This window comes from Chiloscyllium punctatum, chromosome 7, assembly GCF_047496795.1.
Source record: "Chiloscyllium punctatum isolate Juve2018m chromosome 7, sChiPun1.3, whole genome shotgun sequence".
In the NCBI taxonomy this organism is placed as follows: Eukaryota; Metazoa; Chordata; class Chondrichthyes; order Orectolobiformes; family Hemiscylliidae; genus Chiloscyllium; species Chiloscyllium punctatum.
This window is the reverse complement of record NC_092745.1, coordinates 130,646,536-130,672,744: the sequence shown is the minus strand read 5'-3', so window position 1 is coordinate 130,672,744 and position 26,209 is coordinate 130,646,536. Positions and strand designations below refer to the sequence as shown.

The 26,209-nt window shown below is 46.5% G+C and overlaps 1 protein-coding gene across 2 annotated transcripts in view; it reads left to right on the top strand.

Annotated features, from left to right (window-relative positions):
- The window catches only part of LOC140480137 (mucolipin-2-like), a 113,574-nt gene that overhangs the window by 35,590 nt on the left and 51,775 nt on the right, over positions 1-26,209 (top strand). The window contains exons 1-3 of one of the 2 annotated variants that reach the window (XM_072574845.1): positions 1,345-1,733; positions 4,829-5,046; positions 18,843-19,016. In XM_072574845.1, coding sequence (XP_072430946.1) covers positions 1,706-1,733; positions 4,829-5,046; positions 18,843-19,016 — 420 coding nt within the window. In that variant the 5' untranslated portion in view covers positions 1,345-1,705. Of the gene's footprint in view, positions 1-1,344; positions 1,734-4,828; positions 5,047-18,842; positions 19,017-26,209 lie in introns of those variants that run through there. The other variant, XM_072574844.1, reaches the window with a different exon arrangement.

Sequence of the window (26,209 nt, the reverse complement as noted above, 5' to 3'; positions counted from 1 at the left end):
GCAGACACACATGTGCGCAGACACACACACGCATGCAGACACACGCACGCGCGCAGACACACGCACGCGCGCAGACACACATGCATGCGCACACAGGCCCAGACACACACGCGTGCGCGCGCAGACACGCAGACACACACACGTGCAGACACGCAGATGCACACAGACACACACATGCGTGCGCAGACATGCACACAAACGCACACGCGCGCAGACATGCACGCACGTGTGCCGACATGCACACACACACACGCACACAGACACTGATAAGGTGAGGGTGATAGGCCGGAGTAGGGGTGGGGGTGGAGAGGTCAGGAAGAAGATTGCAGGTTAGGAAGGCGGTGCTGAGTCTGAGGGTTGGGAATGAGACAAGGTGGGGGAGGGGAAATGAGGAAACTGGAGAAATCTGAGTTCATGCCTTGTGGTTGGAGGGTTCCTAGGCGGAAGATGAGGCGCTCTTCCTCCAGCCGTCGTGTTGCTAGCACCTATCATCCTCACCTTGACTTCCCTCCACCTATCGCATTTCCAATGCCCCTCCCCCAAGTCCCTCCTCCCTACCTTTTATCGTAGCCTGCTGGACACACTTTCCTCATTCCTGAAGAAGGGCTGATGCCCGAAACGTCGATTCTCCTGCTCCTTGGATGCTGCCTGACCTGCTGCGCTTTTCCAGCAACACATTTTCAGCTCTGACCTCCAGCATCTGCAGTCCTCACTTTCTCCTCGAAGATTATGATACAGACACTGACATATTGGGGAGAGAATGGCCTGGAGGTATTATCACTGGAACATTAATCCAGAAACTCAGCTGATGTTCTGGGGGTCTGGGTTCAAATCCACAGATGGTGGAATTCAAATTCAATTTTTAAAAAGATCGGGAAGTATGGGATTAATGCTGATGACCATGAATCCAATGTCAATTGTTGGAAAATCCCATCTGGGTCACTAAGGTCCTTTAGGGAAGGAATCTGCCATCCTTACCCAGTCTGGTCTACATGTGACTCCAGACCCACAGCAATGGGGTTGACTCTTAACTGCCCCCTGGGCAATTAGGGATGGGTAATAAATGCTGGCCCAGCCAGTTAGACCCACATCCCGTGAATGAATAAAATTAAACACACATAGATTCTGACACTGACCTACAGACAGACCGTGACATTAAAAGGTGTTCTCAGGACCTGAACAGGTCTAGTCCCAGGTATTGGAGGCAGGTTATTTACACGGATGGATCGCACATTATTTTTGGAAGGTTCCCTGCAGAGTTCTGCAGCCAGCCCGAGGGGGAGGGAGGGACTGATTACTATCAGCGAACACACAGGAGTATTCTAGCTTGGCCCCCGCCCAGTCTCGGGACCGGCTTCCTCTACTGTCCAGAGAGAGAGAGAGAGTGAGCTAATTCTCCGTCTTCCACCTTCCCTGAGACACCGGGAGAGATTGCCCTTGAGAAACTGCACCCTCCCCCAAGGGGAGAAAATGGAGCACCTTCGCTCAGAACCGCTTTGATGTAACTCTGTGCAAGAGAGAACAATCCAGACCTCTCCCCGCACCAGGGTCAATATTCCCGTCCTGAACCGTGAGTCTCCCCCCTCTCTCTCTCTCTCTCTGACTGTCTCTCCACAGATGCTGCTCAGGTCTTTTCGCAGTATGTTCTGTTAGTTAGAGTCTGGGTGACGCTTGCTCCCGGAATCCAGGCTGAAGAGCCACTTAAATGAGACCAAATGACCCAGGGAGTACAGGTAAGTGAGCTCAGATCCTCCTGATAGTTGTTAAAGGGTTAACTCTACTGTCATTGGTGCGGCTGTTACCTGGTCTCTGCCCAACAGCTTCCCCCTAAGATTTAATTTTTTTTTAGTTTGTGGATTTTGGGATTTGTTTGATAACAACATTTAGAGGGGGGGGGGGTCAGGTGGATTGTTTGCAACATCACAGGACTGGTAATCCAGAGGTTAAATCTCTGGGTGTGTGTTCTCAAACCCCAGCTGGGGAATTTAAATTCAGTGAATAAATAAGCCAATTAGTTTATCAACAAACAAAATGAAATACAAATCAAATCTCCGTCATCAGGTCCCCTTTAGGGAAGGAAATCTGTCATCTTTACTTGGTCTGGCTGCCATGTGACTCAGACCCGCAGGAAATGTAGCTGCTCTCTGAAATGCCTGGAATCAGACACTCCATTCAAGGTGAGCTAGAGATGGACAATTCTGGATTAGTGGTGCTGGAAGAGCACAGCAGTTCAGGCAGCATCCAAGGAGCTTTGAAATCGACGTTTCGGGCAAAAGCCCTTCGTCAGGAGTAAAGGCAATGAGATATGGACAATAACCATTGTCCTTATCAGTGATACTTGCATGATAACAAAGTCTGCAGTTGGCTCAGTTTCTCAGATGCTGGATTAGCGGTGCTGGAAGAGCACAGCAGTTCAGGCAGCATCCAACGAGCAGCGAAATCGCTGCTCGTTGGATGCTGCCTGAACTGCTGTGCTCTTCCAGCACCACTAATCCAGTATTTGCTTTCCAGCATCTGCAGTCATTGTTTTTACCTCAGTTTCTCAGACACCTTGAGCATGGTATAGAACGATAGCAGTCTTTAGGTCCAATCCCTGGATCAGCTTTGCTAGGTCTTGTATAGGCTTTGCCACATTGAGAGAGAAGTTTTTTAATGAGTTGAGGTGGGTTGGTTATTGGGAGGATCATGACCGATGTTGGATCTCAGCAGTCTTTATTATCATCCCCACATTAGTTGATGGCAACAGTATCTAGAAACCTGGGAAAAGCAATGTCTGAAATACAGGTTTTCCTTCACAAAGCAAAATTGTGGAGCTGTAGCAAGTCACCATTTCAGATGGCATGTGTATGTTGTGTTTGGAATATCTAGAAATTACAAACATTGTAATTATAAAAGAGTCATAGAAAGTCATACAGCATAGAAACAGGCCCTTCGGCCCATCATGTCTCTGCTGACCACCCAGGATATGGGCCAGGAAGGCAGATGGGATTACTTTCAATGTGATTATGTTCGGCATGAACTGGTTGGACCAAAACATCCGTTTCTGTTCTGTGTGACTGTAAATTAATCTTATTTTCCTGCCCCTGCTCTATTGTCTGCTAGGGCCTGTTATTTTAAGTACTCATCCAGATGCTTGTTAATTTTTGTTTAGTTCTGAATTATGTAGGAAAACAACCACTGAGTCTGTTCTGCCCTCGAATGAAGTAATGGCTGGAGTTTGTGTTTTAGCAGGATCTTGCTTACCTGGACTTCAGGGGTTGGGTTATGGGGAGAGTTTACACAAATTAGGCTGTTTTCTATCAAATTTAGATGGTTAAAGGGTGATTTGATCAAAGTCTTTAAGACATTAATCGGGAGAAAAAAGGTTGATAAAGATAAACTATTCCCACTGGTTGGGGATTCTAGAATTAGGGGCATAGTCTGAGAATTACGGCCAGAGTGTTCAGGAGAGATATTAGGAAGCACTTCTTCACACACTGTGGGGGTTGTTTCGAATGCTATTCCACAAACAGCAGTGGATGCTGGATCAGTTGTCAGTTTTAAATCTGAGAGAGACAATTTTTGTTAAGGAATGCTATGAAGGGATATGGGCTAAGTCAGGTATATGGAGTTAGTTCACAGATCAGCTGTGGTCTCATTGAATGGTGAACAGGCTTGAGGGGCTGAATGGCCTACTCTTCCTCCTATGTTCCTTTGCTTTGGAGGGGTGAATATATTTCATTTCTCATCCCATTAGGGGATGACATAAAACTCCAAGAGAAACCAATGGGCTTTGGAGACTTTTGGTGGAAAGCAGAAGTGAAAATCCACACTTGAGAGGGATCCTTATAAGGATCAGTCTTATTTCTGATGCAGGCTGTGCTTTTTGCACTGATGTTTAGGAGATGCAAGTTGATGAGTCATGACATCCTGTAGATTATTGCAGTCAATATTTTGCAATGTTCCAGAGAATAAAATCGCGTGACCATTGAGAAGGCTAGTCCTGGACAGCACGGGAGGGAGTCATAAGTATTTCTTCCTTATTTTCAAACACTTTGAAACTGAGATGGGAGGAGTATGGAGTAGGTGAACAGAGTGGACTGGTTCTGATTTTAACATTCAGGAGAAACGTCTGGGAAAAAAAAAGTCTGTTCACAAAGGTTGGTAGAAGAGTGGAATTCTCAACCACAAAAAGCTGGTGATAAAACCTGTGATTGATAGACTCCTTCTGCGCTGTACTACCCAAGGCTAAGGAACCCAGGTGGGTTGGAGGGGTTTGGACTCAGGCAATCATTGAATATCAGGCAAATGTCTAATCAGCGAGGGAAGTTTCTTTCACTTGTGGGCTGTAGGTGTTGCTGGCTAGGCCAATTTTTATTGCCCAGTGGGCAATAGTCAACCACATCTCTGTGGGTTTGGAGTCACGTGTAGGCCAGACCACACAACGATGGCAGTTTCCTCCCCTAAAGGGCATTAGTGAATCAGACAGGGTTTTACTGGTCATCATCAGTCTTCTAATTCCGGAGTTTAATTGAATTCCAATTCCACCATGGCAGGGATCGAACCTAGGTTCCCGGAACATTATCTGGGACTCCGGATTAACAGTCCAGTGATGATACCACTAGGCCGTTGCCTCCCAACTCGTTGGGTATGGGGTAAAGGCAGGAAAGTGGAGTTGAGAATTGTCAGGCCGGTCATGATCTCATTGAATGGCAGTGCAGACTTGATGGGCTGATTGGCCTACTGCTGCTCCAATGTCTTATGGTCTGTTTGGGTCAAGCTCGAAGGGTCGATTGGCCTTCTTTTGTTCCTGTGTTGCTGTGAGCTAAAGAGTTAACGTTCTTCGCAGGAGACCCATCAGGTATGTCAGCGAATAACTTCCACCTGAACCAAGCATCGGATTTATTCACCCGATTCCCCGGGGTGGATGTGGCAGATGAAGAGAGCCAGCTGAGGGAGGATCTCAAATATTTCTTCATGAGCCCGTGTGAAAAATACAGAGCCAGGCGGCAACTTCCTTGGAAGCTGTGCTTGCAGATTTTGAAAATTGTCATGGTGACGACACAGGTAACAAATACTGCAGGTGACATAAATAACAAACGCCTACCTGGGTACAAAGTAGAAAGGAAGACCACTGCATTTCTGTAGCACCTCCCTTCGTCTTGGGCTGTGCCGGAGAGTGCTATACAATCAATGACGTAGTATAGGAAACAGAGCAGCTGCTTTATGCACAGCAAGATCCCACAAACTGGCCTATGCTAATAAGCGGTTTTCGTGATCCTGGTTAGAACTTGCATTGTCTGGGGCACCCAAGATAATTCTCCTGATTTTCTTCAAAAGTGTTGCCAGGTAATATTTTATGCACACTTAATACAACACTGTGGCACTCTTTCAGCTTAGACCATTTAACTGAGGTCCCTCGTATGACACTTAAATACAACAGTATGCTCTTTAAAGGTGAGCATGCTGTCATATAAGCACCCATGATGTTGAGAAAACCAGATTTTTTGAACTGAAGGATTGTATTTTCAGTTGTTGAGATAGTGTTGACCGTTTATCTATGGGAGTCACCTGCCTATTCGACTACTTCCCCTCCCCCTCCCCACCTTCAAGAGTCCCCTTTCCTCATCAATTTGGAACTCCTCCAAGTTGTATTTCAGATGCCTGGCTTTAGGAGGCAGTGTTGAGGGAGTGATTCTCACTGTTGGACGTCAGTATTGCAGCCATTTTGTATCTGTCCTCATACGAAGCCCCCTCCAGAGTGGAATGAGCAGCAGGGAAGCAGTCCATGCTTAAACACGGCAAGACTCGGACAGTACCCAAGCGTGGGCTGACAAATGGCGAATACCGTTTGCGCCACATTTAAACCATTTCCAATAAGAGACAATCAAACCACTGCCCCTTGACATCCAATGATGTCACCATCTCTGAATTCTGTCATTATGAACAGCTTTGGGATTACCGTTAGCAGAAGCAGAGAAATAAAGTGGCTACAAGAGCAGGTCAGAGGCTGGGAACTCCTCTCCTGACCTCCCCAAAGCCTGTCCACTATCTGTGAGGCACAAGTCAGGAGTGTATTGGAATACTCATTATCTTGACTTGGGAACATATCGCTGTTCCTTCAGTGTCACTGGGTCAATATCCTAGAATTCCAACCCCTCTTCCCCCAACGGCAATTTGGGTCTACCTACAGCAGATGGACTGCAGTGGTTCAAGAAAGTAGTTCACCCCCACCTTCTCAAGGGGCAACTGCGGACGGGCAATAAATGCCAGTGATGCCAGTGGCTTGGAGGGGAACTTGCAGGGGGTGGTGTCCCCATATCTGTTGCCCTTGTCCTTATAGATGGAAGTGGTCGTAGCTTTGGAAGGTGCTTTTGGTGGGCATCACGGTGGCACAGTGGTTAGCACTGCTGCCTCACAGCGCCCGAGACCCGGGTTCAATTCCCACCTCTGGCGGCTGTCTGTGTGGAGTTTGCACATTCTCCCTGTGTCTGCGTGGGTTTCCTCCGGGTGCTCCGGTTTCCTCCCACAGTCCAAAGATGTGCAGGTTAGGTGAATTGGCCATGCTAAATTGCCCGTAGTGTTGGGTGAAGGGGTAAATGTAGGGGAATGGGTCTGGGTGGGTCGCGCTTCGGTGGGTTGGTGTGGACTTGTTGGGCCGAAGGGCCTGTTTCCACACTGTAAGTAATCTGATCTAATCTAATTGTTGGTGAATTTCCGCTGTGCATCTTGTAGATAGTACACACTATTGCAACTGAGCTTTAGTGGTGGAAGTGATTGTGGATAATGTCTCAACCAAACAGGCTGCTTTGTTCTGGATGGTGTCAAGCTTCTTGAGTGTTGTTGGAGCTGCCCCCATCCAGGCAAGTGGGGAATTAATAAAACCGGATGTGCTGGAGAAACTCAGCAGGTCTGGTAGCATCTGTGGACAGAGAAGCAGAGTTAATGTTTTGAGTCTGATATGACTTCTTCAGAATTGAAAGGAGTTTTATTATTTTGATAGAGGCGAAAGAGGAGTGAGGGAATTAGATGACTTGGAGACCCAATGCCAAAGACAAAGAGGATGCCAATTTCTATTTTAATAAAAGTGGCATTGTTAGCAAGACTGGCATTTCTTGCCCCTCTCTAGTTACCCCTGGAGGCGGTGGTGGTCACTTGCCACCTTGAGCAACTAAATTAAAGTGGTTTGATGGAACTGAGTCTTACTTTGCCCCTTCTGAGGGAAGTTATGGTGTTTTAATTTTTGATGCGAAGGAATTGGAGTGCAAGAGTGAGAAATGTTAACTCCAATTGTACAGGACAGTGGTGGGAGTGGGATTATTCCTGATGAAGGGCTTTTGCCCGAAACGTCGATTTTACTGCTCCTCAGATGCTGCCTGAACTGCTGTGCTCTTCCAGCACCACTAATCCAGAATCTGTTTTCCAGCATCTGCAGTCATTGTTTTTGCCACCACTGCCCATTGGTGGTACCAGGCAAGGGGCACTACCATCAATCCTCCTTCATCACTTATCTCAGTTAACAAGGTGGCTTGTTGTATTAAAGCAACAGTTACAGTTCACATTTCTGCTCAGACATATTCACTGTGGATGATTGAGGTTGGACAGATGATATCTGCTCCTTTTGTGTACTCTCGACTGAACTGTCGCCATCCAAAGATGTGGAGGTGCCAGTGTTGGACTGGGACAGACAAAGTCAGAGGCTACATAACACCAGGCTACAGTCCAACAGGTTTATTTGAAACCACAAGCTGAAGCGACACTTTGCCTGACAAAGGAGCAGTGCTCCAAACGCATGTGATTTCAAATAAACCTGTTGGGTTGTAGCCTGGTATCTTGTGGCCTCTAGCTTTGTCCATCCAAAGACTGTGTAACATTGTCAGATTGGTTGAGATTAGTTCAATATTAACTCTTTCACAGCCATTCCCTTATCCAGAAGTGAGGGCTATGTAGCTGAGTGTATACGGTTCTGGTCTCCTTACCTTAACGAGGAGAATATTCCTAAAGGCATGAACCGTAAGTTCAGCAGTAAGGGAAATGCCCTGAGGAGGGATTGTGTGGTCTGTATTTCCTGGAAGTTAGAAGAATGCGGGATAATGCAATTGAATCCCATAATTCTTAGAAGCGGTTGACAGGATGATCAGAGTGCAATAGAGAGAGGACATTTTCACCAACTGGGGAATCAAGAGCATAGGGTCACTGTTTGAGAATAATCAGACACCTAGGGAGGAAGTGAAGAGAAATTAGAGAAGGAGATGGCTTAAAGGGCAAAAGGGAACCAAGGGATGTGGGAATGATGCCGATAGGTGGACTTGAGGTGGAAGGTGAATTGTGAACTTATTGGATGGCAGAACAGCCTTGAAGGGCTGAACGGCCTGTTTAGGATGTTCTTTTGTTTCATTAAGGAGTGGACTGTGATGCTGTGGGATTGGAGTCAGGGCTAGTTCAGGCCAGGGTAGGACTGTAGACGTCTATCCTGAGAAAGTGGCTCAACAGTTTACCAGCTTCCCCCTCTGCTGAAACACTGCCTCACCTGGAAACGGGGTGTTTGGGCTGTGAAGGAGGGAGCCGATGTACAGGCAGGTTTTATACCTTCTGCGAATCTGGGGGAAGGTGAGGAAGTGTTAGGACTGATGGAGGAGTGGACCAGTGTGTCACAGAGGGACTGATCCCTGCAGAAGGCTAACAGCAGAGGGGAGGGGAAGATGCTGGAGGTGATGAAAAGAGTGGAGGATGATGCTTTGAATGCAGAGGCTAGTGGGGGTGGGGGTGGTAGTGCCCCAATGTCCTGGGAAGGAGGGGAAAGGATGGGAGTAGATTGGGGGGGGGGGGGGTGTTGTTGGTCAGACACGGCTGAAGACTCTACCAATCTCATTGGGGGTGGGGTGGGGAAAAAGGAGGTCACGTTTGAGACAGTCATGTGGTAGGGAGCACTATTGGAATAGATCTACTCTGCTCCCCCTCTGTCTACACTATTAACCTGACTATTTGCCAGCCTCTTTCAATTCTGAATATGGGGCATACTGGCGAGAAACATTAATTCTGTTTCTCTCTCCACTGTTGCTGCCAGACATGCTGAGTTTCTCCAGCATTCTCTGTGTTTGTTTCAGATTCCTTGCATCTGCAGGATGTTGCCTTTATTTGAAAATGTCTCAGTTATATTTTCTCCATCAACCATTTGTCTCAGCCTTGTCCCCTCCCCCAGTCTCTCCCTGACCCTGTGTCTCTCTGTTTCTCTCTTTGTCTTTCACTTTCTGTTTCTCTCTCTGTCTGTCTCTCTCTCTGCACCCTCATCCCTGTCCCTACCCTACTCACTCCCTCCACCATTCTCTTTTTCACTGCCACCTGATTCCTTCACCAACTCCTTAATCTGGAGATGACCTTTGACACATCACAGGAAGCAACAGAATGAAAAGATCGCTGAAACTGGGACTGAGCCCACTGAGAAAAACAGGCAGAATGAACAATGCACAGATTATGCCGTTATCTTTCAGAGAGAATTTATAGGCCAAAAACCAACTGTTATCACCTCACCCTGCTTTCAGAGCTTTCTATTTCTCTCTACCTTGTGTGTAACTTAAATACATTTCTGTTATTTACTTTAACTGCCTGCTGTGGTTGTGAGTTCCACATTCTCCCCACTCTCCGAGTAAAGATAGTATTTTTCTGAATTCCTGTGGTTTTAACTTGATGGTAGTTTGTTCCTCTTTCATCCAGAAGTGGCAATACTTTGTCTAAAGTTACCCTTTAATAATATTAAAATCCATCTTGTGGCCAGCACCTGCCTTTAGCAAAAAAAATAAGGCTGTACTATCTACTAACCTCTTTGTTCTTCAATTCTGATATGATAGGCATCAGCTACTGTTTCTGTCATTATGTAGACACATACAGACATTTCTTCTATAATGTGATGGTTGTATTCTTGTGCAACCCTGCGTTATAGAAAAATTGTGCTTTAGAAAACGTGCTTAAAGTGTTGGCGATGTAATCGCGTTATAGCCACCACAGGTTTTAAAAGTTTGCACTTTAGATAGTGTCCCCAGTTTGTCAATCACGGAACAGGAATCGGCATTAACAAAACGTGCATTATAATAGAACAAACTGTATTATCAATTATTATTATTATTATTATAAGTTGTCTTGGTTTAAATTGAATTAACATACAAAGAACAGCCATGCGATAGGATCACGGCTGGTTTGATTGATGTTTTATTCATTCCCATGGGATGTGGGTGTTACTGACTGGGCCAACATTTATTGCCCATTCCTCATTGACAGTAACCTTCACGCCCCTGCCTTGTAACCCTTGCTGATGAAGAATCTGTCTCAGTCTGCCTTGAACATAAAAAGACCATGTAGCCCATGTTTCTCACCCAATCCCACCTCAATCTAACACCGTGTCCTTCTCTTCCCTGCCTTTAATTAACTTCCTATTTCTAGCATCCGTATTATTTGCCTCATTGGGGTTGGTTTAGCTCAGTTGGTTGGATGGTCGGTTTGTGATGCAGAGTGATGCCTACAGCATGGGTTCATTCCCCACACTAGCAGAGGTTACCATACGAGACTGTCCTTTCTCAATCTCTCTGCTCGCCTGAGGCATGGTGACCCTCAGGTTAAACCCCAGCCAGTTGTCCCTGTCTAATGAGAGAACAGTTCTTTGGGCCATGCTGCTGTCATTTGCCTCGTCAAGTCCTTGCTGGTTCTCGACTCTCGCCAATCTCGGGATTTGATCATTCAGCCGCTGGAAAAGCAGGGGCAGTGCCAGCCAGGAGAAGGTTATAGTCCAACGGGTTTATTTGCAAGTACAAGCTTTTGGAGTGCTGCCCCTTTGTCAGATGGCTAGTGGAGCAGGATCATAGGACAGCCCCACGAGCTACCTGATGAAGGAGCAGCACTCTGAAGGCTTGCACTTCAAATAAACCTGTTGGACTATAACCTGGTGTTGGGAGAAAGTGAGGACTGCAGGTGCTGGAGATCAGAGTTGTGAATGTGGTGCTGGAAAAGCGCAGCCACTGGTAACATCTGAGGAGCAGGAGAATCAACCTTTCGGGCATAAACCCTTCATCAGGAATTCTCCTGCTCTTCGGATGCTGCCTGACCTGCTGTGCTTTTCCTGCACCACGCTCTCGACTATAATCTGGTGTTGTGTGACTTTTAACTCTGTCCACCCCAGTCCAACACCACATTATAACCAAGAGAGGTGCATTGACGGATTGTGCCAAACTTGAAATAACGTGAAACAAAAACAGAAATTGCTGGAGAAACTCAGCAGGTCTGGCAGCATCTGTGGAGAGAAAGCAGAGTTAATGTTTCGGTTCTATTGTTTGAAACAACATGAAATAGGTCGTGATGCTGTGGAAAATCCTAACCCAGTGCTTTATCAACAACAGATTAACTGATTTTTAACATCTTTGTTTGTCATTTCCTGCTCTGTGCTGGAGGTAGAAACTGTTCTCCAAAACAGAATTAGTCTTGGCAGCTGCGACGGAATCTATTGATGGAGGTTTTGTCACATGACTTACCCCAGCTGCAAACATTGGTCAGCCAATGTCTTATGGCATGCTGACTTCCTACACCAATCAGAAAGCAAAAACACTCATTACCCTCAACAGAAACAGAAATTGCTGGAAACTCTCAGCTGGTCTGGCGGCACCTGTGGAGAGAAATCCGAGTTAATGTTTCAGATTCAATCACCCTTCCTCAGAAGTGGACTCTGGTCACTGGACCCCAAACTCTGATTTCTCTTCACAGATGTTGCCAGACCTGCTGAGCTTTTCCAGCAATTTCTGTTTTTGTTTATGATTTCCAGCATCAGTAGTTCTTTCGGTTCTTGAACTGATTACCCAGTTGGGTAATACCTGACTAGGTAAAAACAATGACTGCAGATGCTGGAAACCAGATTTTGGATTAGAGTGGTGCTGGAAAAGCACAGCAGTTTGAGGAGCAGTAAAATCAACATTTGGGGCAAAAGCCCTTCATTAGGAATGCAGGCAGAGAGCCTGAAGGGTGGAGAGATAAATGAGGGGAGGGTGGGGATGGGGAGAAAGTAGCAAAGTGTACAATAGGGAGTGGGGGAGGGGATGAAGGTCAGGGGTAGGGTGGAGTGGATAGATGGAAAAGGAGATAGGCAGGTAGGACAAATCATGGGGACAGTGCTGAGCTGGAAGTTTGGAACTAGGGTGAGGTGGGGGGAAGGGGAAATGAGGAAGCTGTTGAAGTCCACATTGATGCCCTGGGGTTGAAGTGTTCTGAGGCAGAAGATGAGGCGTTCTTCCTCCAGGCGTCTGGTGGTGAGGGAGCAGCGGTGAAGGAGGCCCAGGACCTCCATGTCCTCGACAGAGTGGGAGGGGGAGTTGAAATGTTGGGCCACGGGGCGGTGTGGTTGATTGGTGCGGGTGTCCCGGAGATGTTCCCTAAAGCACTCTGCTAGAAGGCGCCCAGTCTCCCCAATGTAGAGGAGACCGCATCGGGAGCAACGGATACAATAAATGATATTGGTGGATGTGCAGGTAAAACTTTGGATGTGGAAGGCTCCTTTAGGGCCTTGGATGGAGGTGAGGGAGGAGGTGTGGGTGCAGGTTTTACAGTCCTGCGGTGGCAGGGGAGGGTGGGTTGTAGGGGGCGTGGACCTGACCAGGTAGTCATGGAGGGAATGGTCTTTGCGGAAGGTGGAAAGGGGTGGGGAGGGAAATATATCCCTGGGGGTGGGGTCTGTTTGGAGGTGGCGGAAATGTCGGCGGATGATTTGGTTTATGCGAAGGTTGGTTGGGTGGAAGGTGAGCACCAGGGGCGTTCTCTCCTTGTTACGGTTGGAGGGGTGGGGTCTGAGGGCGGAGGTGCGGGATGTGGACGAGATGCGTTGGAGGGCAACTTTAACCACGTGGGAAGGGAAATTGCGGTCTCTAAAGAAGGAGGCCATCTGGTGTGTTCTGTGGTGGAACTGGTCCTCCTCTACGGGAATACAGTGAAAAGTTTTGTTTGTGAGCAGTGCAGGCAGATCACAGGAAGCAAGGACATACAGATTAGAGGCATTTAGGTCACATTGTTAGTTGAGGCTAGAGAGTCCATTCATCAGTCTAATACTTGCCAGGAAGAAGCTATTCCTGAATTTGCTGGTGCCTGTGTTCAAGCTTCTGTATCTTCTGCCTGACAGAAGAGTTTCTGGGAGAGCATTACCGCAGCAACGAGGCAGAACTTTGGCCATTTTGATCAGAATTGCCATTATTCCTTCCTTATCACTTCTTGTGGCTTTTCCACCAAGTCCTAGTAGGCGTTTAATAAAATCTGGTAACTGAGGCAGAGTTAGAGGTAAGCAGCTCTTAGTCATCACTTTGCTCACACGATCCCTTCCCTAACGGTTCTGACCTGTTTGTACAATCCCAGTGCTAACGTGGGCTGGCTGCAGTCTCCCTGCACCGGTATTCCAGTCACTGAAGTCTCTCTGGGGGAGGTATATCCTGAGAAATTTAAATCCAAATAATCCAACAATTCTCAAATAATTCTCAAGTGCTAAGAGAAGCTGCAAAGAGCCATGGTCACGATAAAATTATTGAATCATTCTTTTTATAAAAAAGAGCCACCTGCTTCACTATTCTCTACCTGACATCGTCAGTCCCCATTACTCTAGTCTGGTCTATAATCTACCCCAGTCTAGAGTATAATCTGCCCCCTTTACCCCAGTCTAGAGTATAATCTGCCCCCTTTACCCCAGATTGATCTATAATCTGTCCCATTTACCCCAGACTGATCTACAATCTGCCCCCTTTACTCCAGTATGGCCTATAATCTGCCCCCTTTACCCCAGATTGATCTATAATCTGCCCCCTTTACCCCAGATTGATCTATGATCTGCCCCCTTTACCCCAGTCTGGTCTATACTCTGCCCCATTTATCCCAGTATGGTCTATAATTTGCCCCCTTTATACCAGTTTGATCTATAATTTGCCCCCTTTACTCCAGTATGGTCTATAATCTGCCCCCTTTACCCCAGACTGATCTATAATCTGCCCCCTTTACCCCAGTCTGGTCTATAATCTGCCCCCTTTACCCCCGACTGATCTATAATCTGCCCCCTTTACCCCAGTATGGTCTGTAATCGGTCCCATTTACCCCAGACTGATCTATAATCTGCCCCCTTTACCCCAGTATGGTCTATAATCGGTCCCATTTACCCCAGACTGATCTATAATCTGCCCCCTTTACCCCAGTATGGTCTGTAATCGGTCCCATTTACCCCAGACTGATCTATAATCTGCCCCCTTTACCCCAGACTGATTTATAATCTACCCCCTTTACCCCAGTATGGTCTGTAATCTGCCCTCTTTACCCCAGTATGGTCTGTAATCTGCCCTCTCCCATTGTCCACTCCACATGTGACTCCAGACATATTGATATGTGAAATGACCCAGCAGGTTTTCCTGTTGTTGTCAAGCTGTTGTTTCATCACCACTTTCTTAATTAGGGATGGACAATAAATGCAGGATCGTTTTCAAAACAATTCTCTACTTTGAGGACTGTAGCCAAGTCCTTAGGTCCAGGGATCTGCTGCTCTCTCAATCCTCAGTCGGAGTTCAGTTTTGGTTAGTAAGCTTCAGGAAGGATATATCTGCAAGGACATTCACCAGAATGATAGTGGACCAAAAGGGGTTTATGTACAAGGGCTAATTGCATGGTCTTTGGCAGAGGAATTCCAAAAGTGAGGTGTTATTTTTAAAATATTGCTGTGCCTTTTTGAGGGATAAAATCAGAAAGAACACCTTGTCAAAAGGTTGTGTGTGGATGCTGCGATCATCAGAAGTTCCAAATTTGATATTAGATTAGATTACATTACAGTGCGGAAACAGGCCCTTCGGCCCAACAAGTCCACACTGACCCGCCAAAGCGCAACCCACCCATACCCCTATATTTACCCATTACGTAACACTACGGGCAATTTAGCATGGACAATTCACCTGACCTGCACATCTTTGGGTTATGGAAGGAAACCAAAGCACCTGGAGGAAACCCACGCAGACACGGGGAGAATGTGCAAACTTCACACAGTCAGTCGCTTGAGGTGGGAATTGAACCCAGGTCTCAGGCGCTGTGAGGCAGCAGTGCTAACCACTGTGCCACCGTGCCGCCCATATTGTAAAGGTGTCAGGGACAATGAGATGTACACTCCTCGCCTTTCTCTTCCAACAGTTTGTGGTGTTTGATGAAGCCTGGGCCTTCAGTATTTGCTGTCCATGTCAAGTGGTTGACTGGAGGTGAAGCAGAGAATTGCAATGTTTGAATCGAATGCTGTAACTTGCTGGAAGGCTGAGTAGCCTCCTGATGCTCAGAGTGAGAGAGGAGAATTTACCAAAGCTGCTGTGGCTTGGAGAGGAAGCTGTAGGATTGGTCAGGGTGAAGGAGGAAACAGTTTGTCCCAGGAAATAGTTGCATCTGAGTTTTGATGTCAGTGGTTCCTGCTGGGACTGTGTGTACGTGTATATGTGTGTGTGTGTGTGCGTGCGTGCATGTGTCTGTGTCTCTCCGCATGCATCCGCGTGTGTGTGTTCGTATATGTGCATGTGTGTGTACGTATGTCTGTGTCGCTTCACATGCCTCAAAACGTGTCTGCGCGTGTGTGTGTAGGGGTGGAGCACATGTGGAGGGAATCATAGATACAGGGAAGGTTGCTCCAATCTGATGCTGCCAACCCAGCCTCACTGATTTACATTGGCTCCCTGATGGGTGATATCTTGATTATAGAACATAAAAAATAGAACATTGCAACGCATTACAGGCCCTATAGCCCTTGATGTTGTGTCGACCTGTGAAACCAATCTGAAGCCCATCTAACCTATACTAAACCATTATCATCCATATGTTTATCCAATGACCATTTAAAAGCCTTTAAAGTTGGCAAGTCTACTAATGTTGCAGGAAAGGTGTTCCATGCCCTTACTACTCTGAGTAAAAAAACTACGTCTGACATCTGTTCTATATCTACCACCCCTCAATTTAAAACTATGGTCCCCTCTTGTGTGCCATCACCATCTGAGGAATAAAGTGGGTGAACTTGCAGCATGGGTTGGTACCTGGGACTTTGATGTTGTGGCCATTTTGTGCACTTGGGTAGAGCAGGGACAGGAATAGTTGTTGCAGGTACCAGGATTTAGATATTTCAGTAAGAACAGAGAAGTTGGTAAAAGAGGGGGAGGTGTGGCATTGTTCGTCAAGGACAGTGTTACAAGGGCAGAAAGGACGTTTGAGGACTCGTCCACTGAGGTAGTTTGGGCTGAGGTGAGAAACAAGAAAGGAGAGGTCACCCTGTTGGGAGTTTTCTATCGGCCTCTGAATATTTTGGAGATGTAGAGGAAAACATACCGAAGATAATTTTGGATAGGAGTGAGAGTAACAGGGTAGTTGTTATGGAGTCTTGAACTTTCCAAATATTGACTGGAAATACTATAGTTTGAGTACTTTAGATGGGTCAGTTTTTGTTCAATATGTGCAAGATGGTTTCCTGACACAGTATTTAGACAGGCCAACAAGGGGTGAGGCCACATCAGATTTTATACTGGGTAATGAACCCAGCCAAGTGTTAGACTTGGAGGTAGGTGAGCATTTTGGTGATAGTGACCACAATTCAGTTATATTTACTTTAGCGATGGAAAGGGATATATACCGCAGGGCAAGAGTTATCGCTGGGGGAAAGGCAATTATGATGCGAATAAGTGAGATTTAAGATGCATAAGATGGGGTAGGAATGTGCAGGGGATGGGCATAATTGAAATATGGAGCTTATTCAAGGAACAGCTACTGCGGGTCCTTGATGAGTATGTACCTATCAGGCAGGGAGGGAGGAAGTGGTCAAGTGAGGGAGCTGTGGTTTACTAAAGAAGTTGAATCTCTTGTCAAGAGGAAGAAGGTGGCTTGTGTTAGGATAAGACGTGATGGCTCAGTTAGGGCACTTGAGAGTTACAACTTAGCCAGGAAAGACCTAAAGAGAGAACCAAGAAGAGGCAGGAGAGGACATGAGAAGTCGTTGGCAGATAGGATGAAGGAAAACCCTAAAGCTTTCTATCGGTATATCAGAAATAAAAGAATGACTAGAGTACGATTAGGGCTGATCAAGGACAGCTGTAGGAAGTTGTAGGTAGAGTCCGGGGAGATGGGCAAAGCACTAAATGAATATTTTTTGTCAGTATTCACACTGGAAAAAGACAATGTTGTTGAGGAGAATACTGAGATACAGGCTACTAGACCATACAGGACTGAGGTTCACAAGGGGGAGGTGTTAGCAATTCTGGAAAATGTGAAAATTGATAAGTCCCCAGGGCTGGATGGGATTTATCCTCGGATTCTCGGAAGCTGGGGAGGAGATTACAGCACCTTTGGCTTTGATCTTTATGTCGTCATTGTCTACAAGAATAGTGCCAGAAGACTGGAGGATAACAAATGGTGTTCCCTTGTTCAAGAAGGGGAGTAGAGACAACCCTGATAATTATAGACTAGTGAGCCTTACTTCGGTTGTGAGTAAAGTGTTGGAAAGGGTTATAAGAGATAGGATTTATAATCAGAGAGAGAGGAATAAGTTAATTAAGGATAGTCAACACGGTTTTGTGAAGGGTAGGTTGTGCCTCACAAAGCTTAGTGAGTTCTTTGAGAAGGTGACCAAACAGATGGATGAGGGTAAAGCAGTTGATGTGGTGTATATGGATTTCAGTAAAGCGTTTGATAAGGTTCCCCACGGTAGGCTATTGTGCAAAATATGGAGGCCTGGGATTGAGGGTGATTTAGTGGTTTGGATCAGAATTGGCAGTTGTAGGAAGACAAGATGGTGGTTGATGGGAAGCATTCATCCTGGAGTTCAATTACTATTGATATACTGCAAGGATTGGTTTTGGGGCAACTGCTGTTGGTCTTTTTTACAAATGACCTGGATGAGGGCGTGGAAGGATGGGTCAGTACATTTGCAGATGTACTAACCAAGGTTGGTGGATAATGCTGAAGGATGTTGCAGGTTATAGGGGGACATAGGTAAGCTGCAGAGCTGGACTGAGAGGTGGCAAATGGAGTTTAGTGCAGAAAAGTGTGAGGTGATTCACTTTGGAAGGAGTAACAGGAATGCAGAGTACTGGGCAAATGGTAAGATTCTTGGTAGTGTAGATGAGCAGAAATATCCCAGTGTCCATGTACACAGATCCCTGAAAGTTGCCACCCAAATTGATAGGTATGTTGAGAAGGCATACGGTGTGTTAGCTTTTATTGGTAGAGGGATTGAGTTTCAGAGCCACGAGGTCATGCTGCAGCTGTACAGAACTCTGGTGCGGCCGCACTTGCAGTATTGCCTACAGTTCTGGTCGCCTCTTGTCGGAAGGATGTGGAAGCATTGGAAAGGGTTCAGAGGTGGTTTACCAGGATGTTGCCTGTTATGGAGAGAAGGTCTTATGAGGGAAGGCTGAGGGACCTGAGACTGTTTTCATTCAAGAGAAGAAGGTTGAGAGGTGACTTAATAGAGACATATAAGATAATCAGAGGGGTGGATAGGGAGAGCCTTTTTCCTCAGATGTTGATGGCTAGCATGAGGGGGCATAGCTTTAAATTGAGGGGTGACAGATGTCAGAGGTAGTTTCTTTACTTGGAGATTAGTTGATGTATGGAACGCACTGCCTGCATCAGTTGTAGACTCGCCAACTTTAAGGGCATTTAAATGGTCATTGGATAAACGTATGGACAAGAATGGAATAGTGTAGGTTAGATGGGCTTCAGATTGATTCCACAGGTTGGCACAAAGTCGAGGGCCGAAGGGCCTGTATTGCACTATAATGTTCTATGTTTTAAATCCATGTGATTCTTGTCACTTTCAGTGACAAATTTTGTTCTCTGTCTTTCAGCTGATTCTGTTTGGGTTGAGTAACCAACTCGTTGCGTCTTTTAAAGAGGAAAATGCCATCACCTTTAAGCACCTCTTCCTGAAAGGATACCAAGGGCCAGATGAGACTGATGGCACTTTTATCATCTACACCCAGCAAGACGTTTATGGTAGCATGTTTTACACTATTAACCAGGTATTTAGCTAAACTAACTCCTTGATTTGTGTTAAACGTGAATTTGAAATTATTTGGAGGGGACAATGAAACAGTGTTTAGAACCTGATGCATTTCAATTATTTTTGATTTGTGTTTTTTTTTGACGAGTATGTAATGCAGAAACTATAAAACTATCCGGACATGTCTGATTCAAGTTGGAACTGTCCGGATGTTGTTTAAAGTACATAATAAGGTGCCCAAATGATATCAATGGGATAAGAGATTAAAAGATTGATTGATAATTTACACTCAGGCACACACCCACACAGAGACACCCCCACACCCCTCACACAGACACATCCCCCACACACCCACACAGAGACACACACCCACATCCTTACACACCCCTACACAGACACACCCCACACATACCCACACAGAGACACCCCCACACCCCTCACAAACACCCACACAGAGACACACACCCACATCCTTACACACCCCTACACAGACACACCCCACACACACCCACACAGAGACACCCCCACACCCCTCACACAGACATACACCACATCCCTACACACCCCTACACAGACCACTCCCCATACACAGAGACACCCCACACCCCTCACAAACACCCACACAGACACACACCCACATCCCTACACACCCCTACACAGATACACCCCAACATACCCACAAAGATACACCCCCACACTCCTCTCACACACTCACACAGACAAACCCCACACACACTCACAGACACATGCCCACACCCGCCACACACCACCACACCCCTCACACACGCCCACACAGCCCCCCCCCCCACACACAGACCACTCCACACACACGGACACACACATGCGCACACATACAAGCACACCCACACAGACACCTCCCCTACACAAACACACACACACACGTACAGACAAACCCAGCAGACACACACACCCTCACATGTATAGATAGCCACACTCTCTCAGACACAGACATACACACCCACGCAGACACACTCCCCACAACTCCCCACACGCACAGACACACATACACGCACCCACCCACACAGACACCCCCCCCCAGCACATACAGACATACTTATACACACATACTGGATTAGTGGTGCTGGAAGAGCACAGCAGTTCAGGCAGCATCCAACGAGCAGCGAAATCAATGTTTCGGGCAAAAGCCCTTCATCAGGAATAAAGCTTTATTCCTGATGAAGGGCTTTTGCCCGAAACGTTGATTTCGCTGCTCGTTGGATGCTGCCTGAACTGCTGTGCTCTTCCAGCACCACTAATCCAGTATTTGATTTTCAGCATCTGCAGTCATTGTTTTTACCTTACTTATACACACATACAAACAAACCCCATGGACAGACACACCCACACACACACTCCCTTACACATACAGACAGCCACACTCTCACAGTCAAACCCCCCCCACGCACCGACACACATCCGCACGCACACACACACACACACACACACACACACACACACACACACACACACAAAAAGGCCTTTACACCCTCACCCTCTCAAAGCTACAGAAAAATGTTTGTGTGTGTGTATATGGGGGGCGTGGAGAGGTGGTGTGTGTGTGTGTGTGTGGTGGGGGAGTGGAGAGGTGGTGTGTGTGGTGGGGGAGTGCAGGTAAGTGTGTGTGTATGTGTGTATGTATACACGTGGGGTGTGTGGTCAATGTTGTGATGTAGGAGTTAAGGTTCAGACCCAGTGACTGCATCCCCCCCACCCCACTCTAGTGCAGCGGATAGTGTGGCTAGGGGCTGGTCATCTGTTATGGGACAGGTCAGTGCAGGGCTGGTCTCAATTAGCTCCCACGGTTATAGCACAGTCAGATGGTGTTCAAACCAATGTGACAGGAGCAAGGGAGCTAGGAGAGAGCGTTAAAGAGGAGAAGTGTGGAGAGAGAGATAGATAGATAGCACGAGAGTAATAATTAGTAGAGTGTCAGGTGACGTGTAAATAGCAAGGAAGAAGGTTTACTGTGTGTGACTGAGAGCACGGGGAGGCCTATAAATATCAGCAATGAGTAGCAGGTGCGGCTGGTCACATGGGAATATGATGTTTAAGCAGTAACAAAAACTTGGCTTTAAAAAGGCAGAACTGGGTGCTAAGAAAAGGAAAGCAAGGTGGAGGGTAGCAGTATCATCCTTGGTTGCCCTTGAGAAGGAGGGGCCAAGCTGCTTTCTTGAACCGCTGCAGTCTGTGTGCTGGAGCTGGACCCACAATGCATTCGGGAAGGAATTCCAGGATTTTGACCCAGCAACACTAAAGGAATGGTTATATATTTTCAAGTCAGGATGGTGAGTGTTTTGGAAGGGAACTTGCAGGGGGTGGTGTACCCATAGAACATAGAACATAGAACATAGAACATAGAACAATACAGCACAGAACAGGCCCTTCGGCCCACGATGTTGTGCCGAACTTCTATCCTAGATTAAGCACCCATCCATGTACCTATCCAAATGCCGCTTAAAGGTCGCCAATGAATCTGACTCTACCACTCCCTCGGGCAGCGCATTCCATGCCCCCACCACTCTCTGGGTAAAGAACCCACCCCTGACATCTCCCCTATACCTTCCACCCTTCACCTTAAATTTATGTCCCCTTGTAACACTCTGTTGTACCCGGGGAAAAAGTTTCTGACTGTCTACTCTATCTATTCCTCTGATCATCTTATAAACCTCTATCAAGTCACCCCTCATCCTTCGCCGTTCCAACGAGAAAAGGCCGAGAACTCTCAACCTATCCTCGTACGACCTACTCTCCATTCCAGGCAACATCCTGGTAAATCTTCTCTGCACCCTCTCCAAAGCTTCCACATCTTTCCTAAAGTGAGGCGACCAGAACTGCACACAGTACTCCAAATGTGGCCTAACCAAAGTCCTGTACAGCTGCAACATCACCTCACGACTCTTGAATTCAATCCCTCTGCTAATCCCTCTGCTTACAAACTCTATCCACCTGAGTGGCAACCTTCAAAGATCTATGTACATAGACCCCAAGATCCCTCTGTTCCTCCACCTGACCAAGAACCCTACCATTAACCCTGTATTCCGCATTCTTATTTGTTCTTCCAAAATGGACAACTTCACACTTGGCAGGGTTGAACTCCATCTGCCACTCCTCAGCCCAGCTCTGCATCATATCTAAGTCCCTCTGCAGCCGACAACAGCCCTCCTCACTGTCCACAACTCCACCTATCTTTGTATCATCTGCAAATTTACTGACCCACCCTTCGACTCCCTCATCTAAGTCATTAATAAAAATTACAAACAGCAGAGGACCCAGAACTGATCCCTGCGGAACTCCACTTGTAACTGGACTCCATGCTGAATATTTACCATCTACCACCACTCTCTGACTTCGACCGGTTAGCCAGTTTTCTATCCAATTGGCCAAATTTCCCTCTATCCCATGCCTCCTGACTTTCCGCATAAGCCTACCATGGGGAACCTTATCAAATGCCTTACTAAAATCCATGTACACTACATCCACTGCTCTACCCTCATCCACATGTATCTGCTGCCCTTGTCCTTCCAGCTGGAAGTGGCTGTGGGTTTGGAAGGAGCTGTCTTTGGTGAGTTGTAGGGGCCAAAGTGTGTTTAGTACCTTGAGTGAGTTTTCTGATGAGGTAACTGAGAGAGTTGATGAGGGTCACATTGTTGATGTGATGTACACGAACTTCCAAAAGGTCTTCAATAGATTCTCATGTAATGGACTTGTCAGCTCAGCTGATACCTCTGGAATAAAAGAGGAAGTGGCAGCAGGGAAAGGAAACTTTGAGTGACAGAGAGAGTTGGAACATCAATACCCACCTTGGACAAAAGGCTAGGTTCCCAGGAGTTGGAGTTGGGATCACTGCTTTTCTAGATCCATATTAATGATCATGACTATGACATAAAAAGCACAATTTCAGATGCAAACTTTGGGCAGTATTGTGACTTGTGAGGAGGTTACAGCTACAGAGGTCAACACTGGATTAGTGGTGCTGGAAGAGCACAGCAGTTCAGGCAGCATCCAACGAGCCCTTCATCTTTTGCCCGAAACGTCGATTTCGCTGCTTGTTGGATGCTGCCTGAACTGTTGTGCTCTTCCAGCACCACTAATCCAGTATTTGGTTTTCAGCATCTGCAGTCATTGTTTTTACCTTACAGAGGTCAACAGCACAGTAAAAGGCCCTTTGGCTCATCAAGTCTGTGCTGGTCAAAAACAACCCCCTAACGATTCTAAACCCAGTCTCCAGCACTTGGCCCATAGCTGTGCTTGCCTTGGCACTGCGATACTTGTTCAATGTGATGAAGGTTTCTGCCTCTCCCACCCTTACTGGCAGGGAGTTCCAGACTCTCAACACCATCTGGGTGGAATACGTCTTGCCTCACTAAAGGGACCTGAGGGGCAACCTTTTCACGCAGAGGGTGGTCCGTATATGGAATGAGATGCCAGAGGATGTGGTGGAGGCTGATACAATTACAATATTTAAAAGGCCATGCTGTGGAGGTGCTGGTATTGGACTGAGTCAGAAATCTCACCACACCAGGTTAGAGTCCACCAGGTTTATATGAAATCATAACCTTTTGGAGTGCTGCTCATTGGTCAGGTGAAGTGACTTGGTCAGGTGAAGGAGCACCACTCTGAAAGCGTGTGATTTCAAATAAACCTGTAACTTGGTGAAAGTGAGTACTGCAGATGCTGAAGATTAGAGTCAAGAATCTGGTGCTGGTAAACTACAGCAGGTCAGGCAGCATCCCAGGAGCAGGAACATCAACTTTTCGGTCAAAAGGATCTTTTCCAGTACCACACTCTTGACTCTAATCTCCAGCATCTGCAGCCCTCACTTTCTCCTAGTTGATTTTAATCTTACTGCAAATCCTCTTCCAAGGATGTCTCCCTTGAAGAAGTTCTCCTCCTCTCATTCCTGATGACTGCTTTTGCCTGAAATGTCGATTTTCCTGCTCCTCGGATGCTGCCAGATGGACTATAACCTGGTGTTGTGTGACTTAACATTTAACAGGCATCTGGATGGGTATATGAATAGGAAAGGGTTAGAGGGATATAGGGGTCAAGAGTGCGGTGCTGGAAAAGCACAGCAGATCAGACAGCATCCAAGCAGCAGGAGAATAGACATTTTGGGCAGAAGCCCTTCATCAGGAATGCCTGAAACATCAATTTTCCTGCTCCTCGGATGCTGCCTGACCTGCTGTGCTTTTCCAGCACCACACTCTCGACTCTGATCTCCAGCATCTGCAGTCCTCACTTTCTACTGAGAGGGATATGGGCCAAGTGCTGGCAAATGGGACTAGATTAGTTTAGGATATCTGGTTGGCGTGGACGAGTTGTACAGAAGGGTGTACCGCAAGGATCTGTTTTGGGGCCACTGCTGTTTATCATTTTTATAAATGACCTGGCTGAGGGCTTAGAAGGATGGGTTCATAAATTTGCTGATGACACTAAGGTTGCTGGAGTTGTGGACAGTGCTGAAGGATGTTGCAGGTTACAGAGGGACATAGATTGGCTGCAGAGTTGTGCTGAGAGGTGGCAAATGGAGTTGAATGTGGAAAAGTGTGAGGTAATTCACTTTGGACGGAGTAATAGGAATTCAGAGTACTGGGCTAATGATAAGATTCTTGATAGTGTAGATGAGCAGAGAGATCTCTGTGTCCATGTACATAGATCCCTGAAAGTTGCCACCCAGGTTGACAGGTTGTTAAGAAGGTATACTATGTGCTAGCTTTTATTGGTGGAGGTTTTGAGTTTTGGAGCCATGAGATCATGCTGCAGCTGTACAAAACTCTGGTGTGGCCACATTTGGAGTATTGCGAACAGTTCTGCTCACTGCACTATAGGAAGATGTGGAAGCTTTGGAAAGGATTTACTAGGATGTTACCTGGTATGGAGGATCGGTCTTATGAGGAAAGGCTGAGGGACTTGAGGCTGTTTTTGTCAGAGAGAAGAAGGTTGAGAGATGACTTAATTGAGACATACAAGATAATCAGAGGTTTAGATAGGGTGGACAGAGAGAACCTTTTTCCTCAGTTGGTGATGACTAGAACAGGGGACATAGCTTTAAACTGAGGGGCGATAGATAAAGGACAGATGTCAGAGGGAATTTCTTTCCTCAGAGAGTAGTAGAGTGTGGAACACCCTACCTGCAACTGTAGTAGCCTCGCCAACATTAAGGAAATTTAAATGGTCATTGGATAAACATATGGATGATAATGAAATAGTGTAAGTTAGGCAGGCTTCAGATTGGTTCCACAGGTCGGTACAACATCGAGGGCCAAAGGGCCTGTACTGCGCTGTAATGTTCTATTTTTTATGTTATATGTCTGTTTCCTAGCTGTATAATTCCAAGGCTCTATCTTCTCTAAATCTCATGCCCCTTACCTTAAATCTATACATCCTGCTCATTGATTCTCCATTAAGGGGAAAAGAATAGTGATGGATTGCACGAGTGCAGGAGTGTAGAATTGAAGTGGAAATCAAATCATCCGTGATCTTATTGGAGCAGGCTTAATGGGCTGAATGGCCTACTGCGCTTCCTTGATCTTGAGTTAAGACACAAGATCAGCATGGGGTCAGGGCCGGATGGGGTCAGGGTGCAGCAGGAAGTGATTTCATGTGGAGAAATGTGAAGTGATATATATTGGCAGAAAGAAGGAGAGGCTATATTAAAGAAAACGTCCAATTCTAAGGGGGAATGTAGGAGCAACCTGACCTGGGAGTAAAACTGCACAGGTCATTTTAAGGCACGAGGGCATTAAGAAAGGGATTTGTCAATAAATAGAGAATGGCTGTGGTTTTTTGCCATGGGCAGACCCTCTCTGCCTTGGTAGAAATTATGGAAGATTCTTGAAATCCTAAACCCCATCCCCCATTCCCCCATGGAGAAACCCAGCAGGTCTGGCAGCATCTGTGGAAAGAGAAACAGAGTTAACATTTAGAGTCCAGTGACTCTTCTTCAGAATGGATAGTAGTGAGGAATACATCAGTATTTACATCCTAATGTGGGCAGAGCAGAGTGATTGGATAGGTGCCTGGCTGGTCTGTGGCCTAACTCTATACCTGCCTTTGGCCCATACCCCTCAATGTCTTAGTTTAACAAAAACATATCTCTCTCAGATTTAAAACTAACAACTGATCCAGCATCCACTGCTGTTTGTGGAAGAGAGTTCCAAACCTCTACCAGCCTTTGTGTGTAGAAGTGAT